General features: G+C 40.0%; 2 protein-coding genes across 14 annotated transcripts in view; one reads left to right on the top strand and one right to left on the bottom strand.

The window, feature by feature from the left end:
• Nucleotides 1-24,333, top strand: part of LOC309369342 (uncharacterized protein) — a gene marked incomplete at its 5' end in the record, with an annotated part of 97,072 nt that overhangs the window by 21,874 nt on the left and 50,865 nt on the right. For 10 of the 12 annotated variants that reach the window (XR_014168030.1, XR_014168031.1, XR_014168032.1 and 7 more), the window contains 2 exons: nucleotides 13,827-14,059; nucleotides 16,348-16,460. Coding sequence is in view for 1 of the 12 variants with exons in the window: in XM_081910205.1 (XP_081766331.1) it covers nucleotides 16,348-16,460 (113 nt within the window). Of the gene's footprint in view, nucleotides 1-13,826; nucleotides 14,060-16,347; nucleotides 16,461-18,715; nucleotides 21,009-24,333 lie in introns of those variants that run through there. The other 2 variants (XR_014168042.1, XM_081910205.1) reach the window with 2 other exon arrangements.
• On the bottom strand, nucleotides 27-23,016 carry LOC309369297 (gap junction beta-6 protein). Of its 2 annotated transcripts, none has more exons than XM_081910121.1 (2): nucleotides 22,805-23,016; nucleotides 27-1,698 (listed from the first exon to the last, which is right to left on the bottom strand). In XM_081910121.1, coding segments are annotated over exons 1-2 (816 nt in total). In that variant the 5' UTR covers nucleotides 22,807-23,016; the 3' UTR covers nucleotides 27-884. The 2 variants fall into 2 exon arrangements, with proteins under 2 accessions (XP_081766247.1, XP_081766248.1); XM_081910122.1 differs by lacking the exon at nucleotides 22,805-23,016 and adding an exon at nucleotides 13,354-13,521.

Raw genomic sequence — 24,333 nt, 5'->3', positions numbered from 1 at the left:
ATGCAAAATATTAAACACATACCAAGTTAAATATATTTTTCCTTTATTTGAAACACTTTGTTCTAAAAATTTGCTCATACTGGTTGAGAGAAATTTCTTCACATTATTTTTAGCTAGTTAACCTCCCTTTCGCTACAACTGTCATTTCCAGTCTACAGGTTTTCATTTATTTATTTTAAAAAAACAATACTCCTTGAAATCTTCTGCAGCGTACGAAACCAAAGTGTCTTTGTTATTCAGATATGACTATATCATTCATGGATTATAGTACAAATAAATTTAAAACTGGTAGTATGTAAAATAGAGTATTCATAGAATTATTTACAGCATGTAGTCATATGCTTAGAAATGATTCACTTCCAGCAGCGTGAAGACATTGGCCGTCATGCTAGCTTTCAACAAAATATTAAAAAGAGACGCTACTCATTCATACATGTTAATACCAAGGAACATGGCATATCAGACTGTATAAAAATACTTCAATTTAGATGCAAGCTCACAATTAAAACTGCTACCACAGTAGTAAAGTGTCTCATAATACTAATAGTATCTAGTCTGGAAGGCAGCTATTCCTTTCCCTTTGGCTTTAGGATGAGTTTCAGCAAGAAGTTACTAACAAGTATTACTTTCTAATGAAATCAAAGCTGACTTGGTACAGATATGCATAATACGATGTAATCTCTTTAATTTCCAATACTCTTTACATTCCTATGTTATTGACCTTTTTAAAAAAATGACACCACGTGCCTAATTCCAACATGTTGTAATACTCATGTTTCCCCACTTAATTTATTGCTTAGTTAAATCTAACCAATATCACAGGCAACTATGAATGTGGCTATTCATTTATTTTGCATGAATCGCATCTTAGGCTTGTGGCCACCTTAGCTGCTTGGAAATCCTGTGACTGTGTTCTGGCAGCTGTCAGATATAAGCTCATTCATTTCGTTTTGTTTGCTTTCTTCTTTGTTCTCATGGTTAGTGTGATTTTTTGGTTTTGCTGCTCTTCTGGACCTTTTGACACAAACCTTCAGCAGCAAATAGGAGAGCTCGGCCACATTCAGCAGAATGCAAATGCCGGACACTGAAATCATGAAAATGGTAAAGACGGTCTTTTCAGTGGGACGAGAAACAAAGCAGTCCACCACGTTGGGACACGGCCAGGCGCTGCATTTCAGTAGCCGAGGCATGTGATATCCCTGATACATATAGTAAAACACATACATGAAAGAAGCTTCGAAAATCAGCCTGAACAAGATGCTGGCAGTGTATGTCCACCACAAGGGACCTTCGATGTGAAATTTCTGTTTCTTTATCTCTTCTATGTCCTTATATTCACAGCTTTTATCTCCCTTTCGGAACTTCTTTTTCCTTTCGTGCCGCCTGTACGCGACATGCATTGCCACCAAGAGGGCAGGGGTGGAGACAAAGATGAGCTGGAGGGCCCAGAGTCTGATGTGGGAAATGGGGAAAAAATGATCATAGCAGACGTTTTTGCATCCTGGTTGCAGCGTATTGCACACAAAATCATCTTGCTCATCACCCCAGACTTCCTCCGCTGCAACGACAAGGATCATAATACGGAAGATGAACAGGACAGTCAACCAAATCTTTCCAATACTGGTAGAATGTTGGTTTACACCTCCTAAAATGCCCTGCAGCGTTCCCCAGTCCATGTTATCGTTTGAGTCTTTGGACCTATTATGACAAGGAGAGGATGTAAAAAAAGAAGAAGGATTGAGTTATAAAATACAACACATTAAACATAAGCTGCTCCGACACAATCATGGAAAAAAATATTTATTAACTGAAGAATGATTTAAAAAGCAAATGAATCTTCTACTAAATTCAAAGTTCCAAAATAATGTGTGCCCAGAAAATAATTCTAATTCAGCTTCTTAGCTAAATACTAGTTCTGCTATAAAATATGAATGAGGCTTCTATCCTATACAAACTGACTTGAGAGTAACTCCCATGGAACTCAGCGGAACATTTTTTAGTGAACAAACTATGGATTGTGCTGTTAGTAGCATCCCATTAATGTGCACATATGGTGTGTTTTCATGATATTCTGCATCTGTTTCTTAAAACGGGCAGTTTTTGCATTTCATTACTAGGATACATGTTCCAACTAGGCATAGCCAGAACTTGTACAGCAACTGGCACCAAAAGGGAAATTTATTCCCACTGCAAACAACATCTGCCAACAACCACAGTAGGAGAGGAAAGGTTAAGCCCTCCTTCAGGCTTGCTGCAATCCTGATCATTACACGCTCCCTCCCCCCCAACGCTGTTTAAAACCTGAACATTAAATGCAAAGATGCATTTAATGTCATGTCTAGTTTGGCCCCAAAGCTCTAACAAGCATGATTCACTGTACTCCAAGCATGGCATAGAAGCATTATTGAATTTGTAATAGGAATGAGGAGGAAATACTTAAACTTGCTGGAGAGCTTGATTTCCACACATTACCCCACTTACTTCACATCAAATTGCTATGAATTATCTACTTAATATTCCGTTGAGAACCAATTCCACCCTCGATGGAACAAAACAACAGCAAAGCACACACCACTGCATTAAGAGGCTAAACTACCTTTTTAACCAGGTAATGAACACATTAGTGAGGTATGACAAGAAGTCAAGAGTGATATTCTACATAGCCATACTAATGGTGCATTGAAATAAATGCATGTCTATTTCAAAGGGTCTACTTTGAGCAGATATCACTCTAGGAGTCTTACTGCTGTCTTTAAGCCAGAGCAGTGCACAAAGAATCAGGGCGGGGCAGGGGGGGAGAGACTAAATTTTCTGTGCAATTTAGATTCACCAGAAAAAGATTTATCTTTTTTACATATCCCTGCTCCAAAGGAAATGCCTCGTTCTGGCAACTGTGCATTGCAGTGATTCAAAGCTAAACTACTGGCCTTCGATTGGTGAGTAGGGTCACAGCCTGTTCTAACGTGGGTTGCAACAGCAGCACTTCACAATATAAATACATGGTAGAAAGTTTTTAAAAAATGCATGTTTGTGTTGAAGATGGATCCTGGGTTTGAAAAGTTTGGAGACTACTGACCTAAACTATATACTAAACTGTTGCGGACTAAGCTTGGATCCGAGAGCAATAGGCAGGTAGGATCCTAGAATGCAACAACTGATTGGCCTGCTGGAGAAGACCAATCAGGCTCCAGGAGGGAAGCAGAATCAGCCAATCAGATGGGACTCATTGTGTAAATAATGTATATAAAAGCCTGAGGGTTTTTTTGGGGGGGGGGGGACTCAATCACTGTTTTACAAGCTGCAATAAAGAGCTTGAAATCACTGCAAGGCTCCGAGTATATTTCATAAACTATATGTACTAACATAAAATTTAACATTCAATTCAAGATACCAAGCAAGTAATACATTATCTACAATGAGTGATTTCACACAAAATGTATTGTTGTCCTAGGTGCTTCCAGGCATGGAAAATTTAGCAACATTCAATCATTGATTTTCTACTTAAATCTGGAAGAGGACTATCAATTATGCTGCCAGACTTCAAACACACTATAGTCAACTGGGCAATCTCCCTTTCCCCAGCTCCACTGTGTGTGTGGAAAGGGTTAAATGCCCCTCTCCCTTCACTGCACAATCCTCCCATTGCAACTGGGAAGGGAGAGAAACTGATATTAAAGCAATGCTATTTGGAAATGCAAGCGCCAACAGAATAGAGTTGGCTCTAAAGAGAAGAGACAGAACATAGAGAAGGAAACGTCTAGAGCAATTTATCCATGCCATAATGAACAGAGCAGGAGCACAAGAGGCCTTTTGCAACTGGGGAAATTGTGCAACTATTCCATTAAAGTGTTTGTTTTTTAAGTTCAGAAATTCTAAGCTCTGGCGGGAAATCCTGAAGCTGAACAGGGAACACATAACTTCAAGAAGGATGTTCTGCTTATGTTGTGAAGATGCCCTCTTAATGAGTGAACAGAACATGGTCATTCCACAGTAAGTTCAGTCTTCCACAGTAAGAAGCACTCCTAGTTTCTTATGACTTAATAAAGATCAACTCTTTACATAATAGGTTTCTGCTGGTTAGGAAGGCAACTTCCAAAATAGGAAGAATTTGTTTCAATGGATGAGTAGTAGTCTTTCATTTTTTTAAAAGCACAAAATTATGTATGAAGAAAGAGAAAAGGCAATCAAATACTCATGTTTTGAACTGGGAATGGTATATTTGATTTTGGATTGAGATAAAACCTTTTCTGGAGGAAATTGGCATTCCTCCTGCATTCATCAAATTAGTGGAAATAACCTTCATAAAGAAAAGATATGATGAATGATTTCCATCTTATAATTTTTAAGTCATCCTGTAAGGCTGTTCCATTTCAAAGGTTCAGAGGAAGCAACACAAGTGAAAGTGAGCAACAGAAAAACATTCCATTGATCTCTCTACCTGACTTAAACATGGGATAAAAGAGGCCATCACAAAGCGGTAGGTCTTACAGTGCTTTTGAAAGCTGCCAATGCTTAACTTATGATTCTATTTGAGGTCCAAAATAGTTGAATCCAGACCTTGGGTTTATGTTCTATTCCATTCATTAATTTCTGCATGATTATTTTTGTTTCAAATCACATTTTGTTTACAGATGGGATAGTGTAACATTATATGCAGGATGCAGTTAATTCTGATCCACGTATGTGTCATGGATACAACCTTTCATAACCCTGACTCAAGCTATGAGCACTGGGCAGGAAACGAGCTCAGCCACTTGCAAGCAAATTTGTGTGTCACACCCTTTTACCCAAGAAAGCACCAAAAATATTTTCTGCTCTGCTGGTTGAACATAATACAGCACTGCTGTTTAGAGTTAGAAGCTGCTAGACAGAGTCAAAATCTTAGATAACCAGGATTACTTAAGGGATCAAAGAAACTGAAACTTTTAGAGAGAATAGAGACCTGTTTCTGGACTCACTATTGAAAAGGCACTGTTTACACTATCTCTAGCTAATCTAGAAAATTAACTAAGCACCAAGTTTAGAAACATGTTATATTTCTTGCTTACCACAGGGATAAAATAGTTATATCTGAGTATCAGTTCTGAGCTATGCTTAGATCCATTTATATATCACATGGTACTATGGGTACACCAGGGCTTGACCAACATTTGCTCAGTAAACACATGAAGTGTGAAAAGGCATTTGTTCCCAACTACACAGTGGGCAGGTGCCAGGAAGTTACACCCAAATATGACCACCCCAATATATATATATATATATGTTCACTGTATCTCCTCAAGTTGTGGGACATGCTTCTTCCCTTCACATTCTACATGATTACCACAGCAGTCATTGGCCAAACATCAGTATATGAAGCTCCTTCAAAAATACACCTTAATAACACAAAAGTTAGTGGCATTTTTACAAGACATCATGTTAGAACCTGGCCACCGATATCATGAATTTCTGTTGAGCCCAGATTTGTACCTCATTTCTTTATTAGTCTTATTGCTTTATTAAGCAATACTGAATATATACTTGGGAGACAAGAAAGATCGAAAGGTCTGCTTCCACACTATAGGAAGGTCTGTAAAGAAAATGCTGCATTCAGTGCTGGCCCAATAAAAGTTGCTGCCCAAAGCAGAGCCCAAATGGTTCCCTACCACTGGTATCTACACTGCATCCTATGAGCCAAATACAGCTGACTAGGTTTGCATCCCAGCTGACGACATGCATTAGGAACAAATAACTTTATGTCTGTCTGAGCCAGTATAAAGTTTTGAAGCAAGGTTTGTAAAATGCTTGGATATGTCATCAGTAAGGACCACTCAACTAATCCAAATAATATGATCAATATAACACTAAGGATGTGGTCCAATGTTTCCTAGGAGAGCATCACAGGGTTCTTAGGAAGGACTGGATCAGCTCCTACACTGACAGCTCCAACGACCAACTCAGCTGACATTGGATTTGTAATGTTGGAAGACGCCAAAGGAATCCAAAGGATCCAAAACGCTCCTAGACACTTGTCAAGTCACAAAACAAAGGGGGAAATGAGACATACTTCTGCTTTCCCATTCCTTCCCACCAGAAACAATGGGAAAGAGAATGTGCTTGTATGTGTATGTGCATACACAGTTGAAAGCCCTGCTGGCAAGAGCCCAACAGAGCTTTAGATAAGGCAGTAGAACCACCCTCCCCCAGTCTTTAGAAAGCAGCCTGAAGTTGTAATCCTATACACACTTAACTGGGGGTAAGCCCTATTGAAAATTAGGGCTGAATAGACAGCTATCGGTCAGCCTCAGAAAGAAGTCTGTTCCCTTCTAGAGGCACTTCCCCACAACAGTCTATTGTGGACTTGGGCATGCAAGTTTTTCTTCAGTGTCCAAGCAACACCACCACCATCAAAATACCTGTAGAAATGGTAAATCCAGACTGAGAAAATAATATGGGACAGTATTTTGGTGAGGAATACCATTTCTTGCATGCATGAGCAGCAAGCACACCGTTCACAGTAAACTTCTGTCCGGAAAAGCCCCTTTGTCTAGCTAGTGCAGAATATGGTATGGTGGCATATAATACAAAAATTGCTCATTAAAGATTGAATGGCTTCTTCAAAGAGTTAGTATCACATGTCAATCCGCTTCAGTTTAAATTGTAGTATAATCATCTTAAAAGTACCCTCTTCAGCAGTAAAAGTGGCTGGAAGAACTGCATAAAGCAGCAACCAGCAACAGCACCAGTGCATAAATACATGGTTCATCATATTGCAGTTACAGAAGACCGTGGTTGAGTTTTGTTTAGAAAACCTCCAAGCACCATCTCATATGGTAGTCAATAACGTAAGGACCAAATAAGGTAAAGGTAAAGGGACCCCTGACCATTAGGTCCAGTCGTGGCTGACTCGGGGGTTGTGGCGCTCATCTCGCTTTCTTGGCTGAGGGAGCTGGCATATAGCTTCTGGGTCATGTGGCCAGCATGGCTAAGCCGCTTCTGGTAAACCAGAGCAGCACACGGAAACACCGTTTACCTTCCCGCCAGAGCGGTACCTATTTATCTACTTGCACTTTGACGTGCTTTCGAACTGCTAGGTTGGCAGGAGCAGGGAATGAGCAACGGGAGCTCATCCCATTGCGGGGATTCGAACCGCCAATCTTCTGATCGGTAAGCCCTAGGCTCTGTGGTTTAACCCACAGCACCACCCGCATCCCCCAATATAAGATACTGACTAGTGGACAATTCTAGGCCAGGAGGGTTTCCTTTCTTTTTTTCTTTTTAACAATGTTTTTATTTATTTTCATGGTACAGAAGATAAATAGAAGGGTTTCCTTTCTGACAGATAAATGACCACCAAGAACTGCTTTACTTACCATGAAAATAAATAAAAACATTATTAAAAAGAAAAAAAGAAAGGAAATCCTCATGGCCTAGAATTATCCACTAGTCAGTATCTTATATTATATATTATACTAATCCTGGATGCTACTAGCAAATAAAATATTAACTCTTGTCAGTCTGTCAAATGACTGTCTTTACCTTTCAATTTGACTTCATCTCCGTGTATCAGATGGCTACCAGAAATCATCACAGTTACAATATGCTACCTCAATTCACACATAATGCTAAGCCATAGTGCAGTTTATTCCAATGTTCAAAGGCAATACAGGACACTAAGCATGGTTTGTTCACTTGCAACAAATCACAAAGTGAAACCATGGTTTGTTGTTCACTTCCAGACCATGGCTTCTTTTAGGAATGGTTTGGTGTTGACCAAACCAAACAGCCTTGTCCAAATTCAATAACCTTGGTTAGCTTTGCAAATATGCTGGGTTTGTTATACATAATAAAACAAAAACAAACCAATAACCCTCGACCCACAAATATTTAAAAGACTGTGGAATGTTAATCAGAGAAAGGCCTGGTTACAGAGAAAAATTGTCGTCTGGCGCATAAAGATGTGTAATGAAGGCACAAGTCAAGCCTCCCTGGGGAGAACATTCCACAAATGGGGAGCCACTGCAGAAAAGGCCCAATCTCGTGCTTCCACCCTCCAGACCTCTTGTGGAGGAGGCACACAAAGAAGGGCCTCAAATGATTGCAAGATCCAGGTCAGCTCATATGGGGAGAGGCGATCTCTTTGGGGAGAGCATAGATTTTTAAGTGATCAGCAGCATGGGATTTTTCAAATTGTGCTTGCTATGCTAGTTTTCTCTCTGTGTGTATTCTACTTTTTTATTATATTTTCACATATCCTGAAAGTAGGTGCAACTTAAGATGCCTTTTAACTGTAATGTGGAGATAGTGGGTGGTGAAACCTGATGCATGATGAACAATGTTAGATGGCATCCAGATTGTTATCTGTTTTCAGTAACGGGGGTGGGCGGAATACATAGCCTGTTTGCAACAGATTTTGGCTAGACTGTAAGAAGCCCACTGGGTGAGGGACACACACACACACACACACACACACACACAAATGGAGCCATTAGTAAACACCAGACCCTTGGACTACTGATTAACTAAGATTGCAGAGAGAAAACGGCATTTTCGTGCAAGGTACATTCACTTAAGAAACCTCCTTGTTAAATGTTTACCATTGAAGAAGTCATTCAATGTGGATTTCAGTACCTGGAGAATCTCTCAAGTACACTTGTGAGATTACAGGTGGCATTCATACAACAGATAGATGAGAAATTCTAGATGACATCCATCCCCCAGAAAACTGTGGTTTCTCATCTACTACAGAAGAGGTACATGTCCACCTACTAACACAAATCCAAGTGAGATATTGTTACTTCTAGAAATGCCCTTTTTTGCTGTCCTTGGTGCCCCTTGCTATTGGAAGAGCAGCACCACACATTTAAAGCACATAACGTCTCCAAAGATACCTGGGAACTGTAGTCTTTTAATGTTGCTGGGAACCGTTGCTCGGAGGGTGGAAACTGCAGATCCCAGGATTCTTTGGGGAAATTAATGTGCTTTATTTTTTATTATTAAAATTTGTATACCACCCTTCATCCAAAGATCACAAGGCAGTAATTCTTGTATCTATAAATACTAACAAAATATCCACTATGTTTCAGGTGCCATGGGGGTGGGTGGTTTGTATGTTTTAGGGATATCTGAGCTGCTACCATGCATCTCTATTTGCAACCTCTTTGAACCTTTAACAAAAAACAGCATATGGTCAAGAAGACTGTCAAAGCTTGATTCTGAAGCAGCATCTCAGAAACTAAGAAACGTTTAGAGCCTGCCATTCATCTTAAATCCCAGAGCATTTTATTTTATAATTCACTATTTAATGTAATGTAACTTATTGTTCTTAAATGCTATGTCACAATTCACATTAAAGAATGGTAAAATGTTTCTTAAAATTCTTCCTAGCCTTGCACAACAAAATACTGTAACTTATTTGAAGCATATTGGACCTGGCTTCTGAGACAGCTCAGAGTCTTTCCCTTTGCTAAAGTTGTAGATACTCCATATGATTTAGCCATGGAAACTGGACTTATTCATACCCTATTGAATTGTGAGGGTAAGGGCTGACACTGCAACCTTACATTCATTGCCTGGATAAAGGAAGCCATGGTAGTTGCCAAGTGGTTGATATTCCAGTCATGGAAGGCCAAAATTCAGCCTGGCATGGAGATACAGGTCATGGATATAGTAGACATTCTGGCAAAGGTGTAAATGGAAATAAACAGACCTGAAATTTTTAAAGAGATCTGGTTCATACCTTGAACATTTGACCACTTTAATTTGCACCAAACATATTGGTAAATGTTCCTTATCCATCCTTTAATTTTTATCCTTTGCATGATGAATGGGAAAAGTGAAGAAAGAAAGAGAGAGGCAAAAATATTGGGCTAGGAAGCTGTGCTTAAGTCCATTTAGTTCAATATTGTCTGGGTTGATGGGCAGCAGTTCTTCAGGGTTTCAGAAAGAAGTCTTTTCTAGTCATACCTGGAGCTGCCAGAGATTGAAACTGGGACTTTATGTATGTAAAGCATTTGCTGTGCCATAAGCTAGGGTCTTTCCCTGCTTCGTATTCTAAAGATTTTCAAAGGACACTTCTCAAAATGTTAACTTAGGGCCCACTGAAATAAATATTAAAAGTTATTATTCCAGTGATTTCAATAGCACCTGTGACTAATAATATTCTGTGTGTATGGTGGATGATTGCCCCATCCACATCAGAATGCTCACCCTGGATTAAATTGGTTAATTTTTTTTTTGTAAGAATAGGCAAGTTGCCCATTACAGCAATTTTTGTAGAAATAGGCAGGGGAAATTATCTATAAGATGGGCAGGTAACAGATTAATTTGAGCAAGTTATGTTAGTGTTTGTGCAAAAGCGTGTAATTACTCAGAACTCTTTTTCTAATTCTGAAGTCAGACATACCCAACTTAGCAATTCCTTTATTGTTCTATGTTCTGTGATGTCCAAATGGAAAATTGTACAATAATGCCTTAGCTACTAGTCTCTCAGGGCAAAACTATATGTTATCTGGGCAAATGTGTTACTTGACCAGAGGTCACTGGAAGCAGTAGGACTAGAGCTATAACTGTTTCCATTTCCAGACAATGCATGTATTTTTGTAAACTAAGAAATCTTTAATAAAAAACAATAAACAACCCATAACTGTTTCCATTTACTACATCACACTACTGATGCAGTTGCATTTTGTAGCTTAAAATTTTAAGTATTTAAGATCTATCAACTGCCTTTCTACAAAGAAAAAATGATACTATTTTATTCTTGTTATCTGTATCACTTCCATTAATCACAGTGACCAAGAAACACACACACTTTTAATTTACCGATCAATAATGTGTTGGAGCATAGGTTATGTTGGACCTGTGACAGAAACTCCCAGAAAGGAATCTAATGATTTTACAAACTAAAGTCTGTTTCATCTTCATGTGAGGCTTTTGTAAAAAAACAAAACCAGACTAGGTGTGTCACAAATTAACTTTAATTACTTCTGCCTTTATTTATTTTGCTGGATGGTTTGGGTATGTCATATACAGCTAGAAGAACTACACATTTACGGTAATTGGCTGCAAGTTAACAACAGAATAAGGAAATCCCCATGACTGCCCAATGTGATGTGCACTCCTTGCGATACTAGGCAGGAGAATAAGGCAAAAGCTTTTATACTCTATAGAGAACCCTATGCAGAACTCTTAAATGTAAATGAGTATATTGCCAAGCCATCTGAACAGGTGGTGGAAGGAAGAAAAGCAGAGAGGGAGCCAGTTAAGATTTATAGAAAAGTTTTGCAGAACACCCCATTGCTCTTTACTTCAGTGGAGAAAGTTAATTAAATAAATATCTACAATAATTGTACTCCACACACACACCAAAATTGGGTTAAGATGCTGAACAGCATCTTTCTGCTGGAACCACCAATAGAACATTTCTGAACATTTGGCTCTCCAGAAGTTGCTGAACTACAGTTCCTATTATCCTTAGCCTTTGAGCATGCTTGGTGGGGCTGATGGGAGTTTTAGTTCAACAACATCTGAAGTGCCAAATATTATCCACACTTGGATTGGAATCACAATTACACCACCAAAACAGATAGATAGAGCTGTGGGTATGTTTGAAGGAAGTGATTTATTTATATTTGTATCTCATAATTTCTCTAATAATCTCAAAGCAGTATTTTAAACAAGAACCCAGACAGGCTTGAGCTTTTTGCTGCTTTTCTGGATCAGAGCTAATGATCTGCCAAAAACTGATCAATGAGGCAGGGGCTATAGAGAGATTTGAATTCATATCTTTCCAAGTCCAAAAGTTTACATATGTTATATATGTAGCATGCTATCAAATGTATCAAAATCACATCATCATAGGAATATGGAACAACCATACCTACATGAAGCAAAGGGAGCAATACACCATTGTAAAAGGTAATTACATTATGAGGACCAAATAGAACTGAAGTAATGGCCACAGAATCAGACGAAATTAGTGGGCAGGGTAGAAGAGTGGAAAAGAAATATGAAATAACTATTCACAACAAAACTTGCCAGATCTATTTCTGAAGTGATGAAAAAGTAAATTAGAGGCTTTTGAGTCTAGTAATCTTAAGGTGCTATTAGGTGTGTAAGTGCATTCTTGGCAAGGTCAACAGAAGTACCATTTGAGGACTAGGCAGTCCAATTTCCAAACAGTAACGACTTTAGTCTTACAATGGATATCTGAAGGAGGCATTAAGAACTCGGTTTTACGACTTTGATTAGATGATTTGTCCAAGATCTCATCATTGTATATGATAGAAGAAAACAATACACATAGACTGATTTCCATTCTTGTGCCTCTTCAAAAAAAGAAAAGAGAAATCTGATTATCTGTTAACCTATTTTTGCTCATAAGCTCGTATTGTCTTTCCCTACAATTGCCATATTGATCAGCTTGGTGAGAGACCAGAAGTAAACAATGTAAAACGCAAAAGAGCAATTGAAGAAATAGATTCTACAGAAAGGCATCTTCCTGAACACCATGTTTACCAAACGTGTTGCGCAAGCTGATTACAAACTAGCCCATTTATTTTGTGAAGAGGCATATGGGACTCATCGCTCTCTTTATCCCGAAACTTCACAACTAAAGGAACTCCCCAGTGAGGAAGTCCCACTAAGACTAAATGGAGTGGAAATCTGGAAAGGAGATGCATGAAAGGGGATTATTTCTTTCACCAAAACCCTCGGACAGTTAAAAAATAAAAATAAATCACACACACACCAAAAGTGTGTGCATGGGGGAGTCTTGTGGCATCTTAAAAATTATTGTGGCAAGGGCAAATCCTCTCTTTAATTAGTCTCTTTCCTACTTGATTGCTATGACAGACTCCTTCAGGATTATTATTTTTTTTTTAACAAAGGAGGAAATACTTTATAAAAGAACTTGTGCTGAATAGCACCAAGCTCCATTTTGTCTACATGAAGCCAACAGCCTCCGACCATGGAGCTCCTTGGATGTCATGAATTTGCTTTGCTCTCTCTTCACCTCCCATCCCACCCCGCCTATACAAGTTAAACCCGGCTTTACCAAGTCCCACACAGGGCTCAGGCTTTCGGCTTCCCCTCTGAAAAACCCAGCACGCAACGAAACAGCAAATATTCCCCTTCTGAGCATGTGCAGAGGGCGCTTTCCCTAGTCCGTTTGGGATTAGGGGTAGGTAGCGCCTGCAGACTCTTAGGCTTAGCCATCCCACTGGAGGTTGTGAACCCTTCTGTGATCTTCGGGAGAAGGGCGGAATACGAATTCCACTAAATAATTTCATTTTTAATGAAGAGTATGGCGGCGCCTCGAGAGGGTCGCCCGGCTCCCCGAGGTTGGCGGCAGGCGCGCAAAGTCTCTCTCACCTGTCAGCGTCTGAGGGAAATCAAAGCCCCTGAGCGCCTCGCCGAGCGCACCATGGGCTGGAAAAGGGCGGGAAAAGCGGGCTTCGCCGGCTACGGGCTGCCTCCTCGGCGCTTCGGTGGGCGGTGGTCGTCCGCGTCTCCTTCACTCTGGGGCCAGGCAACAACGGCGGCAGCTCGCGGTCTCTTTCTCTCCCCCTGAGAGCGTCAAAAAGTTCTTCCCTGTTGCTTCGCCGGCGGCTTTTAACCGCGCCCCCTACCTGCCTCCCGCCCTCCTTCCCTTGACGTGCCGGGACAAGAGGAGGAGGAGGCGAGGCCTTGTCTTCAGGGAGGCGGGAAAAGGGCGCGAGGGAAGGAGAAGAAGAAGAAGAGCGGGCAGGAGCGAGAGGAGCCTCTCTCAGGGTCGAGAGGCGACGCCGAGCGGAGGGAGCCGGGCGAGGCCTCCCTCAGCCCCGGCGCCCTTCAGGTGTTCCTGGACGGCGGTTCCTGCTGTCACCCCCGACCGCGATGGTGCATGGCGGGCACCCGGTTGGGGAAGTCAGCGCTCTCGACTCCCTCCCCCCCTTTTTTTTTGCTGGGGCAAAATAGGCTATTCAATGGTAGAACCTCCAACTACATACCCCAAGCATCCAAACTGCAGCAGCGGGTAGAGTTAGGACATTTTATTAGAGCCACCTGAACGTCCCAAGAGGGCTTCAACCCAGTTCAGGTAATAAATGCAGGTGTGGTGGAAAACTACACGCAGAGCTGGTCTGACCATGCATGAGTTAGCTATATTTGTATATCACTTTCCAGGATACAGTGCTCTGGGGAACTTCTGCCCCTTCCCAGCCAGAGTTGAGCACATTTGAATCCCACAGATTTCAGCAGGAAAGATCATAATAATCTTGTTTTTAATTATGCATGTGGTGCTTTTATATTGTATTTTTATGCTGTGAACCACCCTGACATCTACAGATGAAGGGCGGAACACAAATTATAATAATATAATATAAATAGAATAGTTGGAAGAAACCCTGAGTATTATCTATTCCATTCCCATACAGTGCCAGAATACGTAGCTGTCCCATACAGGGATCAAACTTGCAACCTTGGCATTTATCGGCACCATGTTCTAACTGACAGATCTATCCAGATCTGACTCAAGTCTATGCACAACTCCATCCCATAGCAAGACATGTTTAATTTGGTGGGAACAGGATTATTAATTAAATTGCTTAATTAATTTCAGACATTTGATTGGCTATTGCACTTATTGATGGTTAGTCATATGCTGCGTTTCAAATTGGTGTAACCTCCCCTGGGACATTAAGGTGAAGGGTGGGAAATAAAATAATAGTGGTGATGAAATAAGGAACTTCAGTGAAAATACCTCTTGAAAACTTTGCAAATCATGTCACCACTAGACAGGCATGAACTTTGAAGAAAGGCTGTGCAAGATCAGCTGTTGGGATAGTGGAAAGAGTGCTTCTGTCATACATAACACTCCTTTTCTGCAAGGATTAGGAAGGAGAGGCAGGGCATTCTGGAAGCACTTGTGAAAGCTGGTCTCCAAGTTCATATTTCTTCATTCATGCGGGGGAAAGTGTTGTCTCCTTTCACAAATTGTGGCACAATTATTATGCCTCATAATAAAAGTCCCCTGGATGAAATTGGACATGCTCCCCAATTCCAAACAGGGCTATTCTGTTTGGAGCTATTCTGTGCCGAAGTTATTAAGGATACCGAGAGGAAATTGCACAGGGCTACCTTGAAAGCAGATAATCTGCTGAATGGTGGTTTAAGTTGAAACACATCTGCATCAGGCAATAAGATATGCTGTTGCTATTGCTAACACATGCCAAAAAACTGTTTGAAGATAAGCTAAGTTTTCTGTGAATATACCTCACAGGAATAACTAATGTGATTTTAAATATAATTGATATCCATATCTTCGTGAGATTTTTGAAACGAATACAGCTTGCTTGAAACAAATGCAGCTAACTTCAGATAGTAAGCATTCAGCCTATTGGATAAAAAGAGAGTTGAACAACTCTCCATTCTTTGCTGTCATTGATATTGCACAGATGCAAAGGAGAAGTAATTTTATTGATTTAAATATTTATTAAATTTCTATACTGCCCTTCATCCGAAGATCACAGGGCTGTTCGTAACATCAAAATCTAAGACAAGAACACAAAATACATAATAAAAACAAAACAAACACATCTGTACACCATTTATTTTCTAAATCACCTAGTTTGCCTTTTGAGTAACTCTAACAAACAATCGATCTGGTATATGACATCAAAGTTTGATTTGTTGCTGAAACACTGTATATTTTGATAAACAGAAGATACAACCGCTTGATCCTTTGGATCTTAGAGCACTTACAGACTCACTATTTTTGAGTGGGATTCAATCAATCAGGTTGGCAACAAGATTAGATTTGTTACAATAAGGAAAGAGATAGGGAAAACGCACTGGAAAGTATGGGGAAACACATGTTTTCAACTCAATGTCATCTAACCTGCCCACAAACAAATCAGAATGAATTCTCATTAAGTAACAAACAGAATCTAATTTCCCTCTAAACAAATCAGGATGAGTGCTCAATAAACATGTTGGCTGGGACCACATTTAATGCTGCAGTCAGCATGTTTCACAGATAACTCTTCAAACTCAACTTTATCACCTGAAGTCAGCAAGCATTCCCCCCCCCCAAGTATATTTTTGTTTCAAGGTTAGTTTATCCAGTTTTCAGATCTCACAACTGAATTGCTTAGGAAATATTTTGTTTGTTAGAAATAAATTGCTATCTGTTTGGCTTTAAAATTCTGACTTTCCTGTATGCTATATCATTCAATTAATAACTGATATATATTTCTCAACCTGGGATAGCTGTTATCCCAGGTTGGGATAGATTAAGAGCATGAGATTGCAGGGGGTTGGACTAGATGATCCTCACGGTCCCTTCCAACTCTACAATCCTTTGATTCTTTGATTCTCTCCCTTTAGGCATCTCCATTTATCTTATGCTGCCCACCTGTACACAGCTTGGCTTAGTATTTCAGCTTGTCAAACAACAACGAATGAACAACACCCGTATTGTTCCTCTGACTCTGGAAATGGTACATGTGTTTTTACTTGTTAAAATTACTGGCAAAAACAGATAGCCAAATGAACCAAACTAGATGGTTCCTTTTTCCTAGCTACTTTCAGACAAGACTTTTGCAAGTGATAAAAGAACTGAATCAGCATACATAGACCTCTCAATGCGAAGAACTGTTCAGACTCTCATGCTGCTTGTTGCACTGCTGATCTATACATAATAGCAGGTTCAGCACAGCAACTATGCAAAACCACAAATTGCAAACTGATGCCTCTTGATTGAGGTATGTTTCATTACCAACACATGCACTTTTTTTTTACTTACTCCTGCTGTTTCTGGAGGAACAACTGTTTTGAATAACTCCTACAGAACTAATGGGCTAAACCAGGCATTGGCAAACTTGGCCCTCCAGATGTTTTGGGACTACAACTCCCATCATCCCTGACCACTGGTCCTGTTAGCTAGGGATGATGGGAGTTGTTGTCCCAAAACATCTGGAGGGCCGAGTTTGCCTATGCCTGGACTAAATAATTTAGTCTTTTGCATATCTCAGAAACTCCCAAGAATTATTAGAATCTTTTAGTTAGCTGAAAGTGCTATCTGCCTATATCTGTGCACCCAGTAAAAGCATGCAATGCTTTCTGTAAAGTTTTCTCTTTCTGTAGAGATTTCCTAAACCTCCAGTGCCAGAATATATACATAAGCCGCAAGATGCCATATTTTAAAAATTTGGTCTGAATTTAGTGGTCAGGTAATTTTAAGCATAGTTTAACAGACTTTACATTGATTGATTGATATGTAGATGCCAGAGAGAGGGGTGAAGGAACTGTTTTATGAGGAATGGTTATATATTCAGATGCATTGCTTTACTTTATATGTGAATGGGGAACCTATGACCCTCCATATGTTGTTAGACTACAGTTCCCATCAGCCCTGAATGCTGGTCATGCTGAGCAGGATTTATGGGAGTTGGGAGTCCACAAATATTTGAAGGACAAAGCTTTCCCATGCCTGCTTTAAATGCATCACCAGTAGACTTTTAAATTGCCTTTATATATCAATAAGGAACAAGTATCTGCTTCAGTAAATGTGATATTATTTCAATCTTAATGGCCAACGGCAGCCATGTAATGGGAATATGTGTCTAGTTTAATATTCATTTGCTGTGCGTGGATTGCTATGGGATCAATCTTAATCTCATGAGATTAAGAAACCAGCTTGCTTGAGAATTGGATGCCATTCGTTAGTACAAATAGTTTTTGTGTTTTTTTAATGATGAAGCTTTAAAATACAACTCAGAGCTCCTCCTATTTACTTCTTTCTGAAAGAGGTCAGCATTCTAGACTAAGTCACACTAGTAGCTGTAATGTCAAACATGCCCCCTTGATGTTTGCCTCCAAAGGTCATTCTTGAACTAAGTTATTTAGATAAATCTTCTTGTAAATAAGAACACTTACTAAAATCTTGTATTAGTTTGATAAGAGATAAATTCCAGTTGATTAATGTGGAATGCAGAGCATCTGGTGTTAGTTTCCTATTTTTATAACAGTATTATAGCATATTGCAAGGGTACAAGTGGGACCTGCAACAAATGGTTGCAGTGCATTACCCAGCCTAAAATGAGAGTTCCTGTTCGGTGTTCAAGCTGCCCATCCCTTCCAAGCAGGATATTCCACTTCTCCCTATTCCATTTTCCTTTTCCAACTGTCGTGCTGCATTCCATGACTACTGAACCCCTAAGGGAATTTTGCTACTGTAGTCTTGTTATTTTTTAAGAGTCTTTGTATTTCTGAAAACCCAGAGTTCCCCTAAGCATGCTGATTTTCCTCTTGTTTTCCAATGGCCTTGCTGCCAGCGCTCCAACTTAAGCACAATATTTCAACACAGTTAGCCTTTGATGTACATGGCAAGACACACACTTGCTAAAGCAGGAAAAGAAAAACTCACTTGAGCCCTAAAATTACACCCACAGAGTCATTTCCTTTTCTGCATAATTACCACATGACAATATGAAGTGTCACAGAGGTCTCCTGTAGGTTGTTCATTAGCTATTCTAGCTCAGGCAGTAGGATCCTTAAGTTTTAAGATCTATATTAGAAGGAACAAGGGTGTCCAAACAGAGCAGAGGTGTATTTGGGGTTGCTTCATTGAAGTGAAAACCTGAGGTGGAGGAGTCCACGTGTAAGGTGGAATAGAATGTTGCCATTGTGGCAGTAACTCAGTGACTTAAGATTTCATCTGTTATGGTCAATTTATGGCCAATTTTTTATTTAGTGAAATGTTTAGACCACTAAACATCAAAATATCCAAGCAGTTTTCATTGTGCATTGCAATAATCCAGTCTTGAGGTATGAAATGCATGAACCACTATAGCTAAATTATCTCTGTCTGGGATCAGATGTAGCTGAAGCTGGCAGATGACACTCTTAGCCACTGTGGTCACTTCCAGTGACAAAAATGAATATAAGAGCATGCCCCAGGCTGCAAACCTTTTCCTTCAGAGGAAATGTGACCCCACCCAGAACTGGCAAATCTTCTAGATTCCTTGTCGTGTATTCAGTTCTTACAATGCTGTGAACAACAGCAGCAGCTATCATCATCACCACCACCACCCACTCTTCACCAGCAGATCCCAGGACGGGTTACAACAATTTAAAAACAGTTAAAACTGAGGATAACTGAGAGTTTTGTGTGTACCATCTTATGTGACAGAGCTTCAGAGGTCATTTTGTATCAGTTTGGCCAGAGCACCCTAAAATGCTCAGGGTGGGTGAAAAGCTGTCTGATAAAAGTTTATTTATTTAAAGAAGCTCCTTGCAGGCATCTGAGATGTCAAAGGAGGCATAATGGCACAGCAGCCTACGGGAGCCTGAACAATTTTTCTGCAGGCTTCTGCTTGGAAACAAGAAAAACCAGTTGCTCATAACTTGATTCTCCGAGAAGGGTTGTGCATCAGGCCAAAAGGGATGAGTGTGGTTCCATAGCAGAATGACCTGTTTGAAGCTGAAAACATTTTATTCCCTTTGCATGCCTGCTTGCTCATCTTTGTGAAAGCCATGTATACTTCTATGGACAATTCACATAGAACTGTAACCAACAAAACCAACGACTGTAACCAGTGATAACTGCTGAGTATTCTATACTGATTCCTGTTGAATCCAGAAACAATCCTCAGCCAGCTGCACTGGGCTGCCTTCATAATTATACCATTCTATACCATGCTGTCTGAGCCTCCCATACCATTTGATCATTTATTCTAACTTGTGACTCTGGATAACATTTGTATTCCCAATCCTGAGCTAAGGATGAGAAAGGAAATGTTTTGGTTTATTTTCAGATATATTTACATCTGCATGCTGATTATTAAGGTACACAAAATGGCTTAATATCCTTGCTCCTCCTTCCACTTTAATAAGCTCATAGTTTCTCTTAAGTCTCTCAAGTGTCCTGGCTGCAGCTATCATCCATGAATGAATGGAAAGTTTTATGGGAGAGATAAGGCTGCAGCTGAGCATTATAAACGAAGCTGTTAGTTGTAGCATTAGTCCAGAACTTGGAATATCCCAGCTGATTTATCTTATGTATCTTTCAATCCATCCCTTTGTTCTCCAATTTACATAGCAACCCAGTGTGGCTGGGGGAGGGAAAATTTGAGACACAGAAAGCACCAAATCCAGAGCTATATAGAGGTCACACGCTGGGTGGGTTTCCATGGCTTTTAATAAAGCCCCTTCCCATTGGTTCCATTAGGGTGTTATAGGGAGATACTAATGCTAGCTCCAGGACCAATGTACTTCTTCCCACTACATACCCCCCCCCCAATTCTGGGGGCACATCAGGGAAATAGGAGGACAATTTTCTGTCATGCCGCTCCTTGGCCCCCTTGTTTTTAGAGCAAGATGTCCTTTATGTGGCATCTAGGAGAGGGAGTTCTGCAAAATCTTGTGATCCTGAATCACTCTCCCAGGATCCATAGGATTGTGCTTATTGGTTTAATTTCTGTCAGTTAAATTAAACCAGTTTGCTTCTAGTTGCCTCTTAATACCCACTAACTGTCATTTTAATACACTGCTCCTTATCAGATCTTTTGTTATGAGTCATTGCTGTATTTCTGTACAAAAAACAGGCCTGAATCCCAACTGCAAGGAAAATCTTAAATTACACATTTGACATTTATATGTACCCATTTTGAGGTTTTTTATGGCTGTTTGTATTGTTAGTGGTATCTAAGAACAATATCATAATAAATGATATTTATTAATGCTTCCTTTAAATTTCATTCATACTTCCAGTAACTTCCAAAATGCTGCATCAGTGCAATCATCTCATAACTATAGACTACTATGCGTTCACCCGATTTCATTATTTGCTCTCTTTTTTCCATTCATATGCTGTTATCTTCCCTTTTGCCGTCAGCTGCACTATGGTTTTTTCTGTTGTTATCTGAGGAAGGAAAATAAATTCTTGCATAGCCCATCTAACACTACCCTTTATGAATGCTATTTATTAATGAATACATTGACTCAGATGAACAAGTAATATTTGTTCACATGTTACAGTCCAAATTAACTACTTGCCAATTGGCATCTCTAGTGGGTATTTTTGTATATTTTATTTGCTCCTTTTTTGAGTTAGTGCTACTGTAAGTTTCTTGAAACAACATTTCTTATACTTTCTTATGCTTTACCAAGTTTGTTTCATGTTACCTAGTGGCCATTGGAGACGTTTCCATTGCTGAGCAAAGCTAAATACTAATATCGTTGCACTGATGCCAGTTGATGTAACTGGTCATCACCCACTTTTAACACCCAGTCTCTTTCCTGTATATAGTATGGATTAGCAAGTACACCCAGTTCTGTAACCTGTGGTTATTCATACCTAGACTATGTGATTATTCATTACTGTTTATTCATGTCTATGTTGTTGCTTCATAATGGAGATTATGTTATTTCCAAATTGTTATTTCAATGTTACTTTTAAAAAAAATAAATAAATCACATTTTGCTAACTTTCTTCAAAACATTAGAAATCATTTCTTATCAATATAGACCAGTAGCATGTCTTGCTTTAATATAACTTCTATGTGAGAGGTAGCTAACCTTCTTCGGCTGAGGGCTGCATTGCCAAACAGCCACCCCATCAACGGTCACATGCCAATGGTCATCATGGCCAGTGTATGCACACATACATTCACCACATATGCATTCACACAGGACTTTCTCTCTATTCCCCGCTCTTTCATAAGCACACCACACATATTACTAGGTTGAATACAACCTATGTGTGTGACTAAGAAGAACGTTCCATCAGTGCAAGCATGACTGCTTGCCCATGACTGCTTGCCCCCCCATACTGTTCCGGGGATTCTTCCGACCTTCTAGAGCAGATTAAGGAGGATGTCCCATTGCATTAGAGGGAATCCTTGCACTGGCTTCTCTTAGTGCGCGGAATTCCTTTAATATGACTCATACACTCAGACATGCATGCAGACACACACAACCAGAATTTGCAGCCCTCAGCTAAAGTGTCCCACAAATGACAAAGCCTCCTGCGATCTGACATCTCATAAATTAATCTCCTCTATAGCTTCAGTCGGAGGAGCTACCAGCAGCAAAGTGCTGCATGCTGCCTCATGCTCTACAATAGGTGAGATAATAGTAGTAGGATTGCACTTGTTTACACTACTAGCCATGCCAGCAGCCTCAGAACCAGGGAGAAGGGGAAACGTTCAGTTGTGTATTCACTGCTTCTACCTGCAACAGTGAAGGTGCACCTGGGTTGGGTGGAGGAGAAATGAAATTGTCAGTGCTGCTGCTTGCAGGTGCAGCACCTCTTGCATGTACCTTGTTCCCGGGGGCAACTGCCAGTATGATGTACATACCTCATGATGACCAAACATAATACTGGTAATAATAGGGATAGGACTGTGGTGATGACAACAGTAACATGATGAAAATGATTGTTAAATATATATGGTGTGATGCTTTGCTGCCTATAACAGTGAATGTTTGTGGGCACACAATAGCACTCAGGCAGGCACTAAGAAAGAAAGAATTTAATAATACTAGTAATAATAAGAGTACTAAATAAGGCAGACTGTGCTTGGCTTCCAATACAAAATTAGGTACTTAGGTTTGATGAAGGGATGTGTTGGGTAACAGCCACAACACATACAGAAAGAGGCACTAAGAAATAACTAGTTGAATAATAAGAACCACTTTATAATTACTTGTATAAAAGAATTAAAAATCACCAGGACTACACACATATAGTGAACTAAAAGCAAACTATTTTGCTAAGGAAAAGAGAGGATCCATTGACTTGCCTAGTAATAAGAATAAGCAAGCAATCAACAACACTTACATTCAAATTCAGTCACAATGGAACTCCCTCCTTCTCCTCACACTGGTGTTCCCATTATATGAAAAAAATAATCGCACTTTTGGCAGACACAATGCAGCATATATATTTTTTAAAGACGGAGTCCATAAGGTCCTTAGGATGGGATCCCTACTTTAACCCAGGGCACCTCGTGCAGATCCCACATGGAGAACCCCCAAATCTCTCTGAGGCAACCTGCCCCAGTTCAAGATTCATTTGAATCCAAAGCATATGTCTAGCTCCTGAAATATTTATAATCTTTGCAAGACTAGACATGACTAGGTGTTTGATTGTCAAGTTGCTAAATCACAATTCATTCCTCTTTCAAGATAAGATCCCTTTGAACAATTCTTTCTAACATCACTGCAATAGATCTGCTAGTGTGGGCAGCTCCTAAATGTTGAATATTTCCTGATTTAGGCAATTAACTTGAAATAAGAAAGCAAAATACAAAGTGTATCTTATTTATATGTTCATTCAGAGCTATCTGTTTATCTTATACAGTATGTTCTATTTCATAGAAGAAACCTTAGTAATTTTTTGCGCATAAAGAGCCCTGTTTAAAATTGTCACAGCCATAGGAGCCAACTGCTAGGGGCCAGAGGGGCTTCACTGCTCCAATACATCCAATACATTATTTGAGGGGGAGTGCCATTCAAATGGTATGTGTGCACTGCATCATGTGATTTATTATGGGAGGCGAGGCTTACCTGCCGCTCCTATATTTTATTCAAGTTCACAGCCATATTGTTGCATCTCAAAGAGGAGTGGCAGGGCAGGCAAGCCCAATAATACTAGTGAAGTCTAGTGATAAAGTCTAGTCCAGTAAGCCAGGCAAAAGACTGCTTGCTGGTCAAGGCCCTGGATGATTCCCTTTGGGCACTGTTGGCTAGAGAGCTATTGCCTCAATAGTATACTGAGGTCTTGTGAAGATTGGTTGGCTAGATACTTCCTATTACCCTTCTCCACCCCTTTGTTGAGGAGCTGCTTATTCCTTTAAAATGCAGTTACCCCGCTTTCTAACCAGGGTTAGATCAAGGATATATTGGTGCATCAACAGCCTATAAAGCACTTCCAACTCCATCTTATCATGGGGCTGCAATCTTGTTTGCACTCATCAGCTTATTTTACTATTAAAATCATTCAGCCCAGACACTGAGATCCAGCACCAAGAGCATTCTGGTGGTTCCCACACTGTGAGAAGTGAAGCTACAGGGAACTGGGCGGAGGGCCTTCTTGGTAGTGGCACCCTCCCTGTGGAATACCCTCCCTTCAAATGTCAAGGAGATGAGTAATTACATAACATTTAGGAAACACCTGAAGAAAGCTTTTTAAGGTTTAATGCTTTATTATGTTTTTATATATGCTGGAAGCTGCCCAGAGTGGCTGGGGCAACCCAGTCAGATGGGTGTGGTACAAATCAACAGCAACAACAACAAAAATATGGGAATTTGAACTGGTTTGGGACAAACAGGGAGGGCTGTTTACCTTCATATCCCAATAACTTGGAG

Source organism: Podarcis melisellensis, assembly GCF_964234715.1.
Source record: "Podarcis melisellensis genome assembly, chromosome: 4".
In the NCBI taxonomy this organism is placed as follows: Eukaryota; Metazoa; Chordata; class Lepidosauria; order Squamata; family Lacertidae; genus Podarcis; species Podarcis melisellensis.
The sequence above is the reverse complement of the archived record's forward strand: the minus strand, read 5'-3'. Positions and strand labels throughout refer to the sequence as shown.